General features: G+C 36.4%; 2 protein-coding genes across 2 annotated transcripts; one reads left to right on the plus strand and one right to left on the minus strand.

The window, feature by feature from the left end:
- Nucleotides 1–37: 37 nt before the first annotated feature.
- LOC140051674 (xylose isomerase-like) lies at nucleotides 38–13,263 on the minus strand. The gene is given in 13 exon segments (XM_072096962.1): nucleotides 38–357; nucleotides 1,271–1,345; nucleotides 1,737–1,919; nucleotides 2,116–2,221; nucleotides 2,684–2,810; nucleotides 3,585–3,668; nucleotides 6,799–6,894; nucleotides 7,103–7,212; nucleotides 7,833–7,988; nucleotides 10,768–10,864; nucleotides 11,089–11,209; nucleotides 12,135–12,211; nucleotides 13,072–13,263. Coding segments are annotated over 13 exon segments (1,401 nt in total). The 5' UTR covers nucleotides 13,157–13,263; the 3' UTR covers nucleotides 38–273.
- Nucleotides 13,264–14,082: 819 nt separating this feature from the next.
- Nucleotides 14,083–20,270, plus strand: LOC140051631 (uncharacterized). The gene is made up of 4 exons (XM_072096903.1): nucleotides 14,083–14,979; nucleotides 16,800–17,028; nucleotides 17,394–17,564; nucleotides 18,130–20,270. The coding sequence occupies exons 1-4, from the start codon at nucleotides 14,089–14,091 to the stop codon at nucleotides 18,636–18,638; spliced, it is 1,800 nt and encodes a 599-aa protein (XP_071953004.1). The 5' UTR covers nucleotides 14,083–14,088; the 3' UTR covers nucleotides 18,639–20,270.
- Nucleotides 20,271–20,272: the final 2 nt, after the last annotated feature.

Raw genomic sequence — 20,272 nt, forward strand, 5'->3', positions numbered from 1 at the left:
CAAATGTATTAAAAACAATGCAAAACATTCATGTTTTCTTTTTATTTATTCCAATCAAGAAATACAAAAATATATTATTGTATTAAATACATTAATTTTTAAAAATTAAATCATAATTTTGCATATTTTGTAGCATTTATCTCAATTTCTGTACATCTGTGATTGGACCAAATTTTTGCAGAAATTACGGACGTTCTGTCTCAAGAACCCTGGTAATGTAATGAAGACTTTTCCTTTCAGATGTTTGATTCTTACATTCACAATCGCAACAATCTAAACATAGTGGTTAAGTACAGACTCATACTTTTCTTGATGTCCTGAAACGAGCTCCGGTTCTCCATTCTGTTTGACATAGTCCTGTGTGCAGACAAAAATAAACCTTTCTAAATATACACGACAGCAGAAAAGCAAGTACAAATCGTTATTTAAAAAAATAGAAGTATCAATATTATTAAAATTTTAGAGAAATAGAGCATTTTTAATAGATAATTGCCTTTGCCATATGTACATGTACTTAAATAATTGTTCTTTTGTAAAACAGCTACTTGACTATTTAGTTTATTTATTGTTCCCACTTCACTGAGATATGACGAAGCATGGGAATAGATACAGTAATTCATGGCTGGTTGCTTCCCCAAATCCCCTACCACAAAACAACACCCTTCCCCACCAAACAATTACTTAGGTTTAAGCTAATTTATATGTCATGTGAAAGAGCAGTCAAACCTAATAGTAATAGGAACTTGGTCCTCAGTTTTATAGCCTCCTCCTGTGTGTCATTTTTATTTAATAATTTGTGATTGTATGTATTTTAGAAGAAATAAATATATTATTATTATTACCTCATCCAAAATACAGTATAATGTGTTCTAGTATTGGAGATTTAAAACCAACTTACAACGTACCAATGTACATATTTAATCATCTTTTCTGTATGGATTTTAAATGGATTAGACACATTTCAACTGTTTTAAAGCGACATTAACATTTAGTTTTTTTGTTTTTATAAATTTAGGCAAAATGCCAAGGATAAACATAAGCGAATTCATTTACTATCCTGTTCACAAGGCAAACATATACACAACATGCTCTACATAAACAAAGTCTTATTACAAGTCTTAGGGAGTGGAGGTGTAATTGTCATTAGAAAAAATCCTGACACATAACAGGACTTGAACCCAGGACCCTTGGATTGGTAGCCAAGCATCATAACCATCAAGACACAACTCCACTAAACATGTTATTGTATAAAATCATTGGGCATAATTACCTCACATTCTTCTAATGAAGAAACACCTTTAGCAATTTTGGCTCCTAATCCAGACTCAAAAGAAGCATACCGTTGCTGTTGAATAATATCAAGAATTTTAATTATTAATAATATCAGTTGGATTCAAATAAATATATATAAATATATTAATAATATTTGAAAAAATAAAATAAATAAACATTAAATAAAAGATCATCAATAAAAATAAGATAATTAAATAAAAGAGCAACTATTGATTGGGAGGAGATTGCCAGAGTTTTCAGCATTGAGTTAAGCTCTGTTCACACTATCAAACTTCATGTGACAAAAAAATGTGATGTGCCCATATATGGACATGTATTTCACTACCATATTTTGGCACGTCACACTTTGTTTGTCACATAAAGTTTGATACTGCAGACAGAGCTTATGAATGAGCATGAAAATTGTGCATAGAACACATACAGTAACTATAATGCATACGCACCTGAACCATGTTTGCTAGAACACCTTCCTCTTTAATTTTGACGGCACTTCGCAACCCTCGGGCAAAAGAATCCATTGCCCCAATGTGTGCAATAAACATATCATTAAGGTGAGTTGATTCGCGACGAACTTTAGCATCAAAGTTTAATCCACCAGTGGCAAGACCACCTTGCTCTAATACCGTCTGAAAAACAAAGAGTAATGTAATATAATTCTTTAAAATAATATATATCGTGCATATTGAATAGTGTAAAAAACAAGTAGGGCTACAGATCCATTTGTTTAAAAGCCAATTAGGCATAGAAAGTTCTTAGATTAAGTTTATTTGGTAATTAAACTTAGTTTTGGAACAAATTAAGCTCGATTTTTATACTTCATACCTTCATCACCATGGTACAGTTCTTGACATCCATTGGAAACTGATCTGTATCCCAGCCAAGATCAGGTGATCCAGTGTTGGAATCAATGGATCCAAGCATATCACATCTATTTAATAATACACATAACATAATATAAGTCATTGAAAAAAGAAACTGTCTTTATCTACAGCACCAGATATTATTTACCTTATTCAGGGGACACCACTATTCAAGTACCTAATCAGGGTGATTGACATCCAAATCAGTTTACAACCTTATCAGGGTACATCCATTATACACCCCTATAATTCAGGGAACACATCTATTTAAAGGACAACACTATTCAGGGGACACATCTATTCAGGGGACGGGACACTACTATTTAGGAGACACACCTACAGTCAGGGGAAACATCAATTTATTAAGTGACACTACAATTCAGGGGACACCCCTAATCAACTATTATTGGGATACAGTGGGTATCTTTATGAATAGAGGCTCTACCGTATTTACTGGGTATATCACAATAATTTACTTTCACACAGTTGATCTGCACGGATTACTACAGTAAATGGTATGCTATACTTACACTGAGGCCATTACTACATCATGCTCATAAGGATGTCCAGCTAGTGTGGTGTGGTTTGGTTCAACATTTATCTTAAAATGCTCTTGCAAACCATATGTACGTAAAAATGCTATTACAGTCATGGCATCTATGATATAGATAGACAATTTGAATATAAAAATAATATGCGTTGTTATGGTACTGTAGGGTCACGTGTACAAGATAAAATCTAACAAAATTCATTTAAAAATAAAAGTCTGGAAACATAGCAAACAGTATATCACAGGAAATAATTGTTTAGATGGTTTTTATTTGTAACATTCAGATATAAAATTTAAGTGGAATAGTATCATCATCATTTGCAAACATATAATTGGCAATACCTTTTTATGAAAATATGTGAAGGTAAATTGTTAATAGTTTGTAATTTCAGAATTAGTACTAATTAATTATAGGGTTAGAAAATATCCAATCAGTGGCGCATCTACAGTAAGTCTCAGAAGTATTAAATTGTGTATAAGCTAGGGTGCAGGATCATGTTGCAACAGAGACTTTGAAAAATGTTGAGTTCCCTAAAATTGCACCTGTGTACTCAAAATATAGGTATAGTATTTGTTCATAAAGTTTAAAATTGCAGCTCTGTGTTAACTAGAAGCAAAAATTGCATGCAAAAGGTGCATAAAAAGCATCACACTATCCCCAAATATAGCTCTAATGCATTTAGCACAAGCTTGGTTCCCACTAGGATGTATGGCAAGGACGTAAACGCAACACAAGCGTGTTGACCAATGACAAGCGACAGTTAGCATAATCCATCATTTGTGATTTGTCAACTCCTTGTGTTGCATCTTTAGTGAGAACCAAGCATTAAAGAGAATACTGCATAAATAGAAAACAAAAATGTAATGATAATAAAACCAACCATAGTCATATTGATGTCTTGCTGGTTCTTTTGGTTTAGGCTCTATCAGCAGCTGGCCTTTAAAACCAATCTTCTCCTTGTATTCTAATAACAAATGAAATTAATTATTTGTTTTTTTGTTGTTGTTTGTGTGGTTAACATAATTTTAAAAAAATCAGGGTCCTGTTGTCCACAGCAGTGAAGGTGAATAATGGACCACTTAAGATGCAATGCATGTGGATATTGAAAGATGCAATGCATGTGGACACTGAGCGATGCAATGCATGTGGACACTGAGTGATGCAATGCATGTTGACACTGAGCGATGCAATGCATGTGGACACTGAGTGATGCAATGCATGTGGACACTGAAAGATGCAATGCATGTGGACACTGAGTGATGCAATGCATGTGGACACTGAGCGATGCAATGCATGTGGACACTGAGTGATGCAATGCATGTGGACACTGAGTGATGCAATGCATGTGAACACTGAGTGATGCAATGTATGTGGACACTGAGCGATGCAATGCATGTGAACACTGAGTGATGCAATGCATGTGGACACTGAGCGATGCAATGCATGTGGACACTGAAAGATGCAATGCATGTGGACACTGAAAGATGCAATGTATGTGGACACTGAGTGATGCAATGCATGTGAACACTGAAAGATGCAATGCATGTGAACACTGAGCGATGCAATGTATGTGGATATTGAAAGATGCAATGCATGTGGACACTGAGAGATGCAATGCATGTTGACACTGAGCGATGCAATGCATGTGGACACTGAGCGATGCAATGCATGTGGACACTGAAAGATGCAATGCATGTGAACACTGAAAGATGCAATGCATGTGGACACTGAGCGATGCAATGCATGTGGACACTGAGCGATGCAATGCATGTGGACACTGAGCGATGCAATGCATGTGGACACTGAAAGATGCAATGCATGTGAACACTGAAAGATGCAATGCATGTGGACACTGAGCGATGCAATGCATGTGGACACTGAGCGATGCAATGCATGTGGACACTGAGTGATGCAATGCATGTGGACACTGAGCGATGCAATGCATGTGGACACTGAAAGATGCAATGCATGTGGACACTGAAAGATGCAATGTATGTGGACACTGAGTGATGCAATGCATGTGAACACTGAGCGATGCAATGCATGTGGACACTGAAAGATGCAATGCATGTGGACACTGATGCAATGTATGTGGACACTTAAAGATGCAATGCATGTGGACACGGAAAGATGCAATGCATGTGGACACTGAGCGATGCAATGCATGTGGACACTGAGCGATGCAATGCATGTGGACAGTGAGCGATGCAATGCATGTGGACACTGATGCAATGTATGTGGACACTTAAAGATGCAATGCATGTGGACACGGAAAGATGCAATGCATGTGGACACTGAGCGATGCAATGCATGTGGACACTGAGCGATGCAATGCATGTGAACACTGAGTGATGCAATGTATGTGGACACTTAAAGATGCAATGCATGTGGACACTGAGCGATGCAATGCATGTGGACACTGAGCGATGCAATGCATGTGGACACTGAGCGATGCAATGCATGTGGACACTGAGCGATGCAATGCATGTGGACACTGAGTGATGCAATGCATGTGGACACTGAGTGATGCAATGCATGTGAACACTGAGTGATGCAATGTATGTGGACACTTAAAGATGCAATGCATGTGGACACTGAGCGATGCAATGCATGTGGACACTGAGCGATGCAATGCATGTGGACACTGAGTGATGCAATGCATGTGGACACTGAGCGATGCAATGCATGTGGACACTGAGTGATGCAATGCATGTGGACACTGAGTGATGCAATGCATGTGGACACTGAGTGATGCAATGCATGTGGACACTGAAAGATGCAATGCATGTGAACACTGAAAGATGCAATGCATGTGAACACTGAAAGATGCAATGCATGTGAACACTGAAAGATGCAATGCATGTGGACACTGAGCGATGCAATGCATGTGGACACTGAGTGATGCAATGCATGTGGACACTGAGTGATGCAATGCATGTGGACACTGAGCGATGCAATGCATGTGGACACTGAGCGATGCAATGCATGTGGACACTGAGCGATGCAATGCATGTGGACACTGAGCGATGCAATGCATGTGGACACTGAGCGATGCAATGCATGTGGACACTGAGCGATGCAATGCATGTGGACACTGAGTGATGCAATGCATGTGAACACTGAAAGATGCAATGCATGTTGACACTGAGCGATGCAATGCATGTGGACACTGAAAGATGCAATGCATGTGGACACTGAAAGATGCAATGCATGTGAACACTGAAAGATGCAATGCATGTGAACACTGAGCGATGCAATGCATGTGGACACTGAAAGATGCAATGCATGTGGACACTGAAAGATGCAATGCATGTGGACACTGAAAGATGGAATGCATGTGAACACTGAAAGATGCAATGCATGTGAACACTGAAAGATGCAATGCATGTTGACACTGAGCGATGCAATGCATGTGGACACTGAAAGATTCAATGCATGTGGACACTGAAAGATGCAATGCATGTGGACACTGAGCGATGCAATGTATGTGGACACTGAGCGATGCAATGCATGTTGACACTGAGCGATGCAATGCATGTGGACACTGAGTGATGCAATGTATGTGGATATTGAAAGATGCAATGCATGTGAACACTGAGCGATGCAATGCATGTGGACACTGAGCGATGCAATGTATGTGGATATTGAAAGATGCAATGCATGTTGACACTGAGCGATGCAATGCATGTGGACACTGAGCGATGCAATGCATGTGGACACTGAGCGATGCAATGCATGTGGACACTGAGTGATGCAATGCATGTGGACACTGAAAGATGCAATGCATGTGGACACTGAGAGATACAATGCATGTGGACACTGAGAGATGCAATGCATGTTGACACTGAGCGATGCAATGCATGTGGACACTGAGCGATGCAATGCATGTGGACACTGAGTGATGCAATGCATGTGAACACTGAAAGATGCAATGCATGTGGACACTGAGCGATGCAATGCATGTGGACACTGAAAGATGCAATTCAAAATAAATCAACAATTGATTTATTTTTTATTCATTTATGTTAAAAATACTGATCTGTCAAGAAATCAATCAAGAAAGCCTCTAAAATGTACTGCAGTTTTTCACCTACCTACAACCATCTTTAGTATATTAGCCATGTTTTGAAGCTCAGAACGAATATCCGTGTTTAAGATAGTAAAGTAACCTTCTCGTCCACCCCAAAAAACTACAGAAAAAAAACATGTTTTTTATTTCATATACAGTATTATTTTTAGAAAAACACAATTATTTCATTTTCTTTTAATATATTATGTGAAAAAGGAAATTGATGTGTGCTGATGCTGCCTATTCATTCATGAGTAGTGTACTTCCAATTTAGAAATCAATTTCGGACAATTAGCAGAGGTATGTGTTTAATTTGATCATTATTGTACCAAAGTTTTCTGCATTCATCTTCTTGCCTATTTCTAGGCCCTTCTTGATCTGAGCAGCAGCATAAGCAACCACATGCGCATCAGGGTTCGTCATAGCACCATTCATATACCTAAAATTGTATAAAAAAACCATGACAATTATAAACAAGTACTAAAAAGGCAGTGTTAGCCAGTGGCAACCTAAACATATGCAGATTGATTGGTGTGCAGTATCAGGTGGTTGTAATGTTATATTAATACAGTCAACTCTTCCAATACCAGACACCTTTGGGCTGGCTTAATATGTCTGGATATCTGGAAAGTCTGGTCTCGGAATGTAATTTGGGACATTTTAGACCTCAAGAAAAGTCTGGTTTTAGAAGAGTTTCCGGTTTTCAGAGAGTCCGGTATTGAGAGAGTTGACTGTAACACCTATTATAGTTTTTCCAGTTTACTTCAATAATAGATGGGTAGATAGATTCACATTCAATTTTTATTGTCAAGCCCGAGTTGTAACTTTTTCAACTTCACTTCTTAAACCTTAAGCCTTGGATAACATAAGCATGCTAAAATTATATAAAGTAGGTTATCTTTCATGTAAATGGCAAGTTGTTCCCTGTTGGATGCTAATGAAATTTAAAAAAAAAATCAATGTACACATCAACTTCCATCAACGGTCCATTACAAACATCAATTGTTTTGTTTCTAGTCTGGCACAACACAAAGTTTAACATATTTTAGCAAGATTTACCTTGGATTTGCAAATAAATTGCATGTGTTCCATAACAACTTGACTCCAGTCTGTTCCATTAATTCTAAGGCAAGATCTGTTATCTCATCAAGATTACGATTGGTTTCTTCAAGGGTCTCGCCTTCAGGTGCAACATCTCTAAAAATAATCAACTTTCTTTATACCTGGATTTTATGTATGAACAAAACAATATCATTCTTGATGGTAAACAAAACATTACTACAGTAAATTAAGATTTTAAGAGAATGTTTCAGTCCATGTTTTTTATTTTTTTTTCACCATATTTAATGAGGGTGATCCATCTAGCAATTGCTGATCATTAGGGACTCTCAGAGGTTCAAAAGACAAACAAATACACATGATGTTCTACATAAACAAAGTCTTATTACAAGTCTTTGAGAGTGAAGTTTGTTCTTAGAAAAAATCATGACATGTGATAGAACTCGAACCCAGTACCCTTGGAGTGGTAGCCAAGCATCATAATCATATGTTTAGGTTGAGCATTTAAAAAATGTGTGTGTCGTGCAGAACATGTAAATTGTGACGAGTTCAAATCCAGTTTGTTACCTGTCATGGAATGGGGATCCAGTCAAGTCGCCCCATCGCAAAGTCGCCCCATACAAAGTCGCCCCTTACACAGTCGCCCCATCGCAAAGTCGCCCCAAAACAAAGTCGCCCCGGCACAGTCGCCCCATCGCAAAGTCGCCCCATTACAAAGTCGCCCCATCGCAAAGTCGCCCCATCGCAAAGTCGCCCCAACGCAAAGTCGCCCCATTGCAAAGTCGCCCCAAAACGTTAAAAAATAGTTTACAAGTGCGTAAAATGTTGCAATGATACACAAAATAACACAGAACGTGTAGGCATAGGAGAAGCCCCGCCATGTAGTCTCAGGTCACACGTTCGGCACGCACCCCCATCAGAGAGGAAGCCCCCGACTAATCACTCCGCGGTCGCACTAACGTGCTAGCTCACCATGAGAGGGAAACCCCCGTAATTACTCCGCCGTTGCCGTTGTCGCGCTCTACAACGCACCATCTGAAGATGGGGAAACCCCGCCGGAGTTTTTATCGGTTTTAATCATATTGGGTGCGTTTGATATCGATTGCGTTGTTACTTTGGTCGCGCTAAATGTCGTATACATTATAATGTTTATCCTATTATATACATAATTTGTGTTTAAATTTTTATTTTACAGGTTTTAATGGAGTGATGTGCTTTTTAAAAATCATTTAAAAAAATAGTCCCTAAAAAGATTATCCCTGATTTATAGTTTCGAAAATGTTAATTTAATATGATTTTAAAATTAGTTACCAGAGCCACAATTACGAATCTTTCTTCAACCTACGCGTGGATACCAGCTAATTTTTTAGGATAATATAATAAATGTATAAATGTGTAGTAGGCCTTCGTATAGATTTACAGTAGTTAAAACAATAACAGTGTTGTAAGACAATAAGTGTTATAGGCTACTTATTGATCATTTTGCATTTATTGACAAGTTATGTGTCTTAATTTTATAATGACTTTTCAAAATGAAGAAAAAAAAAGGGGATTTCATCGCCGATGTGATTGTTTTACATGCAGGTATTAGTAAAATTAAAACGCGACATTTTGACCATGGAAAAACCATCGTACAGTATCGTGTGCGTGTTTTTTAAAAAGGGGAATCCCCGACGGTCAGCAGAAAGACGTAGCAGCTGTGAGGAAACAGATACCAGAAGGCGCAGCTCCGATTGGATTCAGAGAATGTTTCAGATGGCGAGTCGCCTTTTATTCAACAGCACAATGATCATTTTACTGAAGAAATTCTTTTCAATCCTTTTGGTTATAGAACATTCTAATTATAATGCCTAATAAATATCCTCTCATATCGGGTGTTTATTTAATTTAATTTTAAATTAAACAAGACAGTGAAGAGGCACGGAATAATACGTACACGGACGTACGACAAATACACACACGCACGTTATCATTTACGACATAGTGGTGATATGATGCAATTTTATAATGGATATAATGATGGGATTGCCTTTCCAGGAGTCTTACAATCAATGTTCACTGTAATACTATGTATATAATACTTAATAGTAAACTGAATGTTTATAAATAAATTGTTTTACGTAATTTGTTGCATATAAAATAAAAGACACAGACGTAGCCTACGTTTCCTATAAAATATTTCACATTTAAATAAGTACGTATGTACTGTTAAATGACATTATGCTGGATAATACTATATCTTAAACTATGTTTACAAATTGTCATTTTTTAAGCCACACATCTTTCTCATAATACTGACCTGTAAAATAAAATAAAAAATCAATTATTAATATAGGCCTAATAATAATAATAAATATTCATCGACCAAAGTAAAAATAATCTAGATCGTATAACATCATTTTATCGCGACCGATTTCGAACGCGACTGATATCATCGTAAAACTCCGGCGGGGTTTCCCCATCTTCAGATGGTGCGTTGTAGAGTGCGACAAAGGCAACGGCGGAGTAATTACGGGGGTTTCCCTCTCATGGTAAGCTAGCACGTTAGTGCGACCGCGGAGTGCGACCGCGGAGTGATTAGTCGGGGCTTCCTCTCTGATATGGGGGTGCGTGCCGATCGTGTGACCACCTGAGACTACATGGCGGGGCTTCCCCTTTTATGCCTACACGTTCTGTGTTATTTTGTGTATCATTGCAACATTTTACGCACTTGTAAACTATTTTTTAACGTTTTGGGGCGACTTTGCGATAGGGCGACTTTGTGATGGGGCGACTTTGCGATGGAGCGACTTTGCGTTGGGGCGACTTTGCGATGGGGCGACTTTGCGATAGGGCGACTATGTCGGGGCGACTTTGTTTTGGGGCGACTTTGCGATGGGGCGACTGTGTAAGGGGCGACTTTGTATGGGGCGACTTTGCGATGGGGCGACTTGACTAGCATCCATGGAATGTCCAGTACTTGATCCCTAGTTTGCTGAAGAATTCAAAGGCTGCTCTCAATCGTCGTTTCGCATTTTCCATGCTATCTGAACCTGAAATTAAATAAAACTACTGTTACTACAAGGAATATATGTAAAAGTGTTTTTGCTTGTCTTGTGGTTGTTCATGTTACATTTATTCTCAGTTTTTACAATATTACTTATCTTTATTTGTCATACATACATGCATGAAATGGAATAAAATAAATATCAATACCAAAGTATAAATAAATATAAAAAAAGAAAAAAAATCATAAATAAAACAAAAACAGACTTACCATCATCCCATGGTCTTTTGATTGTTGGGAATCCAAAAGGATCTGCACCCACTCCTCTAAATGTATGCCAGAAACAAACTGAAAACCGTAACCACTCTGCCATTGTTCTACCATTTATTACCTAGAGATTAAAACGTTTTATATCTTAATTTCTACCTCACTATTTTGATAAAATTGATTATCATTAATTGTGGACCAGCCCGCTGGTAACGATAATTGAATGTGTAAAAAGGGAAAGAAACCTTGAATTAAAGGTGTATTGTCCTATTGATTAATTCTAAAAAAATAAAAAAAAAAAGATTTAGAAAAAAAGTGGGTCATTTTGAAGTATTATAATAGTTATTAATTTTCACAAAAAATTAGTCGAAAAAAAAAATGATTTAACTGAAATATAGACGTTTTTTTGTTAAAAAAATAACTTTGACTTCCAGTCAAAGTTTTCGATCAAAACATATCTCATAGTGCAACACGCTTGTTTGGTTACCCTGTATGCAAAATCATAAGACTTCCTTGCGATCTATGTGAAAACACCTTCTCAACCGTGACGAGTTGTAAACAATCCTAATTAGCATCATGCATAATGCATACTCGTGGTTTAAAATCTATGTTTACTTTCGCTCGATACGGATTTCCAGAAGATATGTAATCGAATAAATTTACCTATTAATTACGTAAACTTGTTGTTTTTGGCTTGAATTTTCATCTTGAAGTGAATAACTTTAATATTACTTTGATTTAAATTTAGAACATTTTGACCTTGATTTTTTGTGTTTCAAGGGACAATACATCTGGTTATTTATTAATTATTTATCTGAGAGAAAGTTTTAGCAGGAGAGGAAACATTTTACCTATTATTATAAGGCCTATCACAAATAGTTTGATTTCACGAGGAATGTCATTGCACAATGCATGATGGGAAGGGTTTGAGTCACGACAATGTGTACAAACAAAACAAATCATTTTGCGTTGTGACATACGTTTGCTCCCAAACCCTTCCCATCATGTGTTGCGCACCCTATTTTCGATAAACCTTATTATAGGCCTACCTCAGTTGCATTGTAATGTTTAAACACCATTACTTCGTCAGCACCTGCATCTGGTTTATACTGGATATTACCAATGCCTATACAAATATATATATATATAATGAAATAAGAACATATAAAAAGATAAAGTTAAAAGGAGTTTTAAAATAGGTACAATAATATAGCCTAGCCTATAGACTATTGTTGCAAATAGTGAGTAGCCGATCATTATTCCTCAACCAAGATTAGATAGATGTCTGCTAGCGGCGCGCATTATGGACCCCTTACATCTATGGTGTCAGATGAAATTGGTCGGCCTTCAAATCGGTCGCGTTAAAATCAACATCCGGTATTTTGTATGGAGCGCCGCTAGATACGTGTTTCATCATATTAGTTTTGTTTGAAAACATTAGAATAAAAAACAAACACCATTATGAAAGACACAGATCCTTCTCCGATACCTGTAAAATAAAAAATGTAATATTATTGATAATAAATATTTACTAACCAAATAAAAAATATCCACATAAATTAAATAATCTAGGCTAGTTCCTAAAAAATATCAATAAAATCTATAAAAACATAGAAAAGTATATATCGCTCACATGTATCCCGCTCCATACAAAGTATCACGACTGCAATAAAATGCGACCGATTTCAAACGCGACCGCTAGTATAAAAGACCGAAAAAGTTGATTTGATCGCGACCGATATCTTAACTAGGATATATGCCTAACATAGTAACAGCTAGCTAGGCTAGGCCCTAGCCTAGGCCTAGATAATTTCAGGGCCTACTACTTAGCTACTAGTACTACTAGCCTAGGCTATTCGACTATGCTAGGCAGCTAGTTAGGCCAGGCCTAGCCTATGCGTTGCTAGTTTTTATGTTTAGTTGTTCCCGACGCGACATTAGTTAGGCCTACCTAGCCTAGCTAGGCCTAGATGTTAGTAGGCCCACCTTTAAAATAATCTTTCTGGTTTCCATTGCTAGAAGCTCCTGTACCCCTAGCTTTCTTGGATTTTGGTGGAGCAAAAGCAGACATTATTGTTCTTTTGTTGCTATTTATTTTGCTACAAATAACCTGTTTTTTTCCAGTAGAAAAGAGGCGTATCACGGTGGTACGACCGACCGATCATCTTCACTGGATCAGTAAACACACTCACAACCAATCAAAATGCTTTCATAAATCCCAAGGTACCCCCATAAACGTGACTACCTAGCTACTAGCTAGCTACTGTCACTATTTTCTCGTTTTGAGACTTAAATGTCAACGATTTCATAAATTTATCAATATATACGTGTACATTTTTATTATACAATAAACAACATTTTTTTTTCTATAGGAAATTAAATAGAGTGTGTATAATTCATCATAGTTTTAGGGAGTGTGCTCATTTCATAGAATGGTTATGGGAGCCTAGCTCTCTAGTTCGCTCAGCTCTATGTTGTCTCCATGCTTACGGAACGCCGACATGTTGTTGTCAAAGCAGCAGTAGTAGTAATTGCTCTGAACCAATTTGAAATGTGTTCTTCACAATGGTAGATAATGTGCAAGCAACTGGGAAAAACGGGTATGCTACATCAGAATGTGCAGAAACACAAGGACATCCTAAGACTATAACTGCTGTTGCTGGCCGACCAAAAGAAGACCTGAACGTGACACTGACAGGTAAAAACACAGATACTGCTGCTGCTGCTGAACATACACCACCAACAACAGGCTCAAGCCCAGCAAACCAGGAAGTACAAGCAGTTTCTCAAGAAGGGATGAATGAACGAGGCGAAGGTGTTCAAGAGTTCAACAAGGAAGGCAAATTAACAACAATATGCAAAGGTGAAACCAATACAAATTCAGAAAAAATAATCCAGTCAGTTGAAAAAAAGGAATTGAAATTTGTAATAGATCAGGACTCGACTGCAGCACCAAAGAATCTTTCTAAAAACAAAGTTAATAAACAATCAAAACAGAATACTATGAAAATATCACAAAAGAAAATAAAGAAGGGTATCTTCATTTCATACTCTCCCAATGGTGGCTATGAGGAACGGAAGTTTGTTGCAGATACAGTTAAACAATTTAAAGAAAATAGTTTAAGTGAAGACATTTGGTTTGACAAAGATGAAAAGAATACAAATAGTCCTGCATGGTTTTCACAGCGCATGGAGGCATCTGAGAGATGCCGTGCCTCAGTTTGTTTCTTATCTGAAAGTTATTTCCAATGTCCTGTATCGATATATGAAGCAAGATGCCTTTTAGAAAGACGGCGTGGAGATAAACCGCCAAGAATATTCGCAGTTCTGTTAATAGATTCAATTAGCATTCCAAATGGGTATACTGAACTGATGGTTAATAGCATTAATTTAACAGGGTCTTATGCTAGTTTGAGTTTAGCCGAGAAATCTTCACTTGTGATTGGTAAATTTATGGAAGATCTTGAAGCTTGTGCTTCTGTATTTGCAGCAAATACCCCAATTACCCCAGAAATGGACTTTACAGAAGATTACAAACAAAAGAAGCTATGTCGATGGACTGCAAATGACGTACAGAGCTGGTTATACTACCTAGGAATTCGGGAATTTTTTCAGCAAAGCTTCGCAGAACAGGCAGTTGATGGATTTTTATTGATGTCATTGATAGATTCTGATTTATCTGAACATCTTGCAATAGACAGTCGTGTCGTACGAAAAAAACTACTTCAGCAGATTTTTCTCACGCTTGAGAAGGAACAACGTTTGCAAGATAACTGGCATTTACGTTTACGCACACATCGCTCTCGTGCTGAGATTGTTTATCTCATTTATGATCCAGCTGATGTGAGGCTTGCGCAAAATTTTAAACAAGATCTACAGCGCAAGAATCTACAGGTAATTAATACAGTACACATTACGACGTCCGTATTTGTCCGCATAAAATAATTATTTTAATAAAAAAAACAAAAGTTGAGGGTGATTACACTAAAAACAGCTGCTAGTCCATAATTATTATAATAGTTCATTCTTATATAGCGCATATAAGCAAGCTCTCAATGCGCTGAAACATTATTACCTCAGTCATTTTTTTGGATCAAACACGTATGGAAACATACTTCCATAATGCATCGAGTAATCAGCGCAAAGTTCTGTCTTGATCTAACCGGGTACCCATTTATACACCTGGGTGGAGAGAGGCAAACGTAAGTAAAGTATCTCGCCTAAGGATACAAGCAATGCGGCAAGAGTTGGATTCGAACCTCGGTCTCACGATCAGTAGTCCAACACCCTGCGCCACACGCCCTCGCATAATAATAACTGATCCTATTATTATATAATAGCTGAGGTGGTGTCTGGGGTAACGGTTGATAGGTTCTAACTGTATTTATTAAATACTTGTACATTTTCGGGTAGTGGCATGTTGGAATTTATTAAACAAATCTTTTTTTTTAATAACAGTGTGGTCTATACAAATTGAATGAATTCAAATTTCACCACCATAAATGACATGACAATGAACTCTTGTTTGTTTAAGTTTGAATGACTTTTTTTAGACAATATGTATACTGCCTTCCACTTTGAAGACTAAATGGGTCAGATTGTATTTTGTGTATGCTATTGCTATGGTGTTCAACTATCTAATTCTTTGATAAACAATCATTACAGTGGTTTACACTGTGTACAGTCCATTGCATTTATCTATGCAACAATACACAAATGAGGACTAACACTAACAGTACGAATTGTCTCAGGGCCGAATCGTCCTGGAACCTAAACAACCAATACAAAGTAATGTTTTCGTGTTTTGAACACTTTACTAGTACTACTTCATTCATTGTATGTTGTACAATAAAACACACAAGTATACAATACACAGAGCATTGTATCATTTTCAGGTTGGGTTTTTCATTGATTACTTTGTAGTTAATAATTGCCATCTCATCATCAATTATTCACCAACTGGTTGTTATGTTGTACTGTGGATTAAGAATAACAATTGTAGGCCATAATCTTTTGTGTATGCACTGACTGTACTGTGACTTACTGTAGATAATAGACCCTATTGTGAGGCACATCAAAGGTGTCTTGGAACTCCAAAGAAACATTCAACCTCAATGTTAGAATACTGATTACATTGTAAAGACCTACTATTGTTTTAGCTCATGAAGAATATAGACTCGCCTCACAACACAAAAAAATCCAAACATAGTGCAATCCCCATCCACCATATTACTGATGTTACAGATTAACATTTTGTCAATCAAAATTCTCATGATTTAAAATTTACTCATTGGATCAACTAACTTAAAACTAATAGTATTTAATTATAGTTTCACTTCACAAAAGAATTTCCTGAAAATTTACATTGTGCATACAAATTCACAAACAGAACACATTCTGTATGGATTTTTTTAAATTTCAATCATTATTTACTGAAGTAACTATAAAATCTGCCAGTGCCAGACAATGAATTTTTATTTCAAATTGACCTGTTTATTTTGACTTTTTATAAGTGAAATCATTTTTTTTTTCAACGGAAGTGAATAACGTTATTAAAAATGCAGAATAACCTATTCAAAGTTTGATTTTTAATCTCATATTTTTGGGAACAATGCATCTTTAATATTAACACTTACTTATTGCAGATTTAATTTAATGTTTTAAACTAAACATTTAATACTTAGGTTTGATTTTACCATTTGTTACTCTTTCAGGTTTTAACTCACGATAAGTTGGGTCAGTCTAAAGAGGAATTTCTTCAAATCAATGGCCGACTGCTGGCTCAAGCAAAGAACGTTATTGTTCTTCTCACAGAAGCATCGGTCTTGTCTCCATTTGTCTTCCATGAAGTGCTCTTTGCTGACTGGCTTGGCAAAACATTAGTTACAGTAATGTTCAAGAATGTATGGAGTAGAATGCGGCCATCTTTAAAAGCTGTATTAGGTTAGTTTGTATTGAACCCTAGTACTTGAAGTTAGTTTTAATTACTACTTTAATACTACTATACAGTACTTTTTATTAATGTACTTTTTGGAAAGAAAATTGCTATTTAAATTAATCATGTGCTAACGCGACTCTACAGCTCACTATGTCAGTCGGTAAACATTACCTCAAATTTGCGCAGGCGACTGCAGTCATGTATATGGCCTTTTTTTCAAAGATTCTTTAAAGATTCTCTACTGGACTCTGGAAACAAAAACTTCTGTTACTTTTAGGTTATATTACTGCAGACGCAATTTTAAACTAATAAAAAAAGGGACAATCAAAAACTCAAACTGTATCTTTCCTTCTTATCTTAAAATCCATAGGGGAATGTTCAGCTATTGACTTTGAGACAAAGATGTATTGCGATGGTATGGACATACTTCACCACCATATCAAACCTTTAAGGAAAGTTCCTGGTGTTGTATTAGCACAGAGTTACTTGAATAGGATAAGTGAAGGCATAAAACCACTTCAGATTTTAGCAGTATCAACCAGTAAGTATAGTAGAATAATTGACTCCTGTTACTATCATTTTGTTGAATTTGTACTTTTATATTGATATTGATTCATAATCATGTCGCATTTATTTGGTATTTGCTGTTCAGCATCATCGATATTGCTGTGTTACTGGAATACAATATAAACAGATTTAATCAAACATATGATATACACACAATGAATTGATTTGACATTACTTGTTTCTCTAGGTCAGTAGTCATTGCAAAGTGAAAGCTCTCTTATGTGAAATGATGCGATATTAATTGACTGCTTGACTTGAACTTAACTCTTATAAGGTCTTCAACAGTACATTTCCCCCAACATATGATGACAAAAAATACAGTAAGCTTTCCCAATACTGTAACACACTTGGGCTGAGGTGGCACAATAATTTCTGGTTTTCGGAGTACAATTTTTTGTCTACAGAGTCTTCTATTATCTGCATTTCTTGGTCTTACTGTAATTGTATTGATTAGCTATACTATTATGTTTTTGCAATCAAGTTTTACCACATACTAAGGGATACTATGCTAATTAATTCAAATGGAATAATTTTCTCAGATGATGGCTGGTCAACTGATGCTCCACAGCCAAAGGTGTTCATCAGCTACCAATGGGACATGCAGAATAAGGTGCAAGAAATCAAGCGGATTTTAGAAGCCAATGGCATGCCATGCTGGTCTGACATCACTCCAACAATGACACGAGGAAGCAGCAGTATCAGTTCTAGAAGCAGCTTGATATCATTGGCAACATCTTCTGAATCCCTTCAGAGTCACATTCAGCGCAACATGAAAGCTGCTCAGATTGTTCTCTGCTGTGTCACTCCACGGTATCTCCAATCAGATAATTGCGCAAAAGATCTTGTTCTTGCAGATCAATTACAAAAACCTATTATACCGGTTTTACTGCGGTTTATTGCATGGCCCCCCGACACTGGTCCGTCTCAAGTGAAAAAGATTTTATCACAGACAAGTCAGATTGACCTCAGCAATGACAAACTTTACAAACAGAACTTTCATTTACTCTTAGATCGGATTCGTCGACAACTTACTCAGCAGAAGACATAGAATTGTTATTTTAATAGTCAACTACCTTCTGAGACTCCTCATGGTTATCAACTACCCTCTTGTGGTTAAGTTTAGGCTAGACTTAGTTAGGTATTTCTTGTAGTGAGGGTAGTTGTGTTAGTAGTCTCATGAGGTGTGGTCCAGGGGCTAGTTGACAGTCCTAGAATAGTTTTTTTACATATAAAAATGCTACATAATTAAATGCTGTTTTGTATGATGTTTGATATTGAATGTCATCTCTTTCAACCAGGGTTGCTTAGTCAGCAAGAAATTGGTCTTTTCATAGACAAAGGATAAATAATTCAAATCTAAAAAAAAAATGATTTTTAGGAAGAATAGCCATGCATGCCCAGAGAGAATGTAAAACTTGGTAATAATCTTGGTGGTGGTCCTCGTGCTTCCATGAATTTGATATATTTTATGTGAAAAATGCAAAAATAATGTTACCAATGAATGAATTTAATTAGAATTCATTAACAGTATTATTAAAGGTTTTGAGAATTTATATTTATTAATCTAAATTTGAGTGCTGTTTGCAATACTTCCTTTAAATAATTGTAATTTTGGAAATTGTGTATACCTTACAAACATTTGATGTAGTGCAGGTTTGATATGAATTATGTTCTAAATCCTAGGAATGCACCATTTTTATTTGATCAAGGCAAAGTTAATCAGAGTTTAGAAATTGGTAAACAATGATATTGTGATCATATTTTCTTTGTAATCGTTATAAATTGTTTAGCATGATTGAGAAAGATACAAGTTTGTTATATTCCCAAAACACTCCCCTCTTCTTTCTCCAGACCCAACAGCTTCTCCAGTCCCAACACCTTTTCACAGCACCAACCTCTTTTCACAGCACCAACCCGTCTAAAAACATTCTCCAGTCCTACAGCTTCTCCAGTCCCAAGACTTTATCCAGTCTCTCACCTTTTTAAGTCTCTCACCTTTTTAACACCCTTTTCTAGCCCTAATGTTTTATTTTACTAATATTTATGATTGTAAAATTGTAACTGCATTTCATATAAATGATGTTCTAACAAATGGAACCGAATGTAGTGCCTTCGTGCAGTCAGCTTTTACCAAAAATATAAATATTTGTACGCAAACAAATAATACATGTTGTCTTTAAACCGTAATAGTATTACGTACTGCAGTAATTTACGTACTGCAGTAATTTTAAATGTATGATATATGTAAATATGTTGCGTGTATGCCTATAAATAATGTTGTTAAATGACGACTGAAATTTGTATCAAATAAGTACGATTAGTTTTACGTTTTGCGTTACGATTAGTTTACAGACGTAATTTAATTAGATAGAATAATCTATGTGCCATATCCAATATTCTTAATATATTTTGGTAGCTGTAATTCAGACCACCGTGCAAGTTAAATCAATATTTTGGTTTTGTAACTTGTAAACAAATTAATTATATATATTTGTAATTAAACAGAGTTGGAATGCCACCTGCTGCATGTTAAGATCATATTTTGTCATTGATTAGGCCCTACACTCATTAAAACTCATTAATATCAATTGAACAACAACCACTGAACGACTTCCAAACATTTTAAAATCCAATTTTAACATTTAGCTTCTCCATTAGCCCTACCCTAGACATCTTGTTATT

The sequence above is a fragment of the Antedon mediterranea genome, chromosome 6, assembly GCF_964355755.1.
Source record: "Antedon mediterranea chromosome 6, ecAntMedi1.1, whole genome shotgun sequence".
Classification (NCBI taxonomy): Eukaryota; Metazoa; Echinodermata; class Crinoidea; order Comatulida; family Antedonidae; genus Antedon; species Antedon mediterranea.

What these genes read in the sequence shown, in the direction of transcription:
- LOC140051631 (XM_072096903.1), top strand. Translation starts at nt 14,089, where the DNA reads ATGAAAATATCACAAAAGAAAATAAAGAAGGGTATCTTCATTTCATAC. An exon ending in TACAGCGCAAGAATCTACAG is followed by an intron (nt 14,980 to 16,799) that starts GTAATTAATACA and finishes TTACTCTTTCAG; the next exon opens with GTTTTAACTCACGATAAGTT. An exon ending in ATCTTTAAAAGCTGTATTAG is followed by an intron (nt 17,029 to 17,393) that starts GTTAGTTTGTAT and finishes TAAAATCCATAG; the next exon opens with GGGAATGTTCAGCTATTGAC.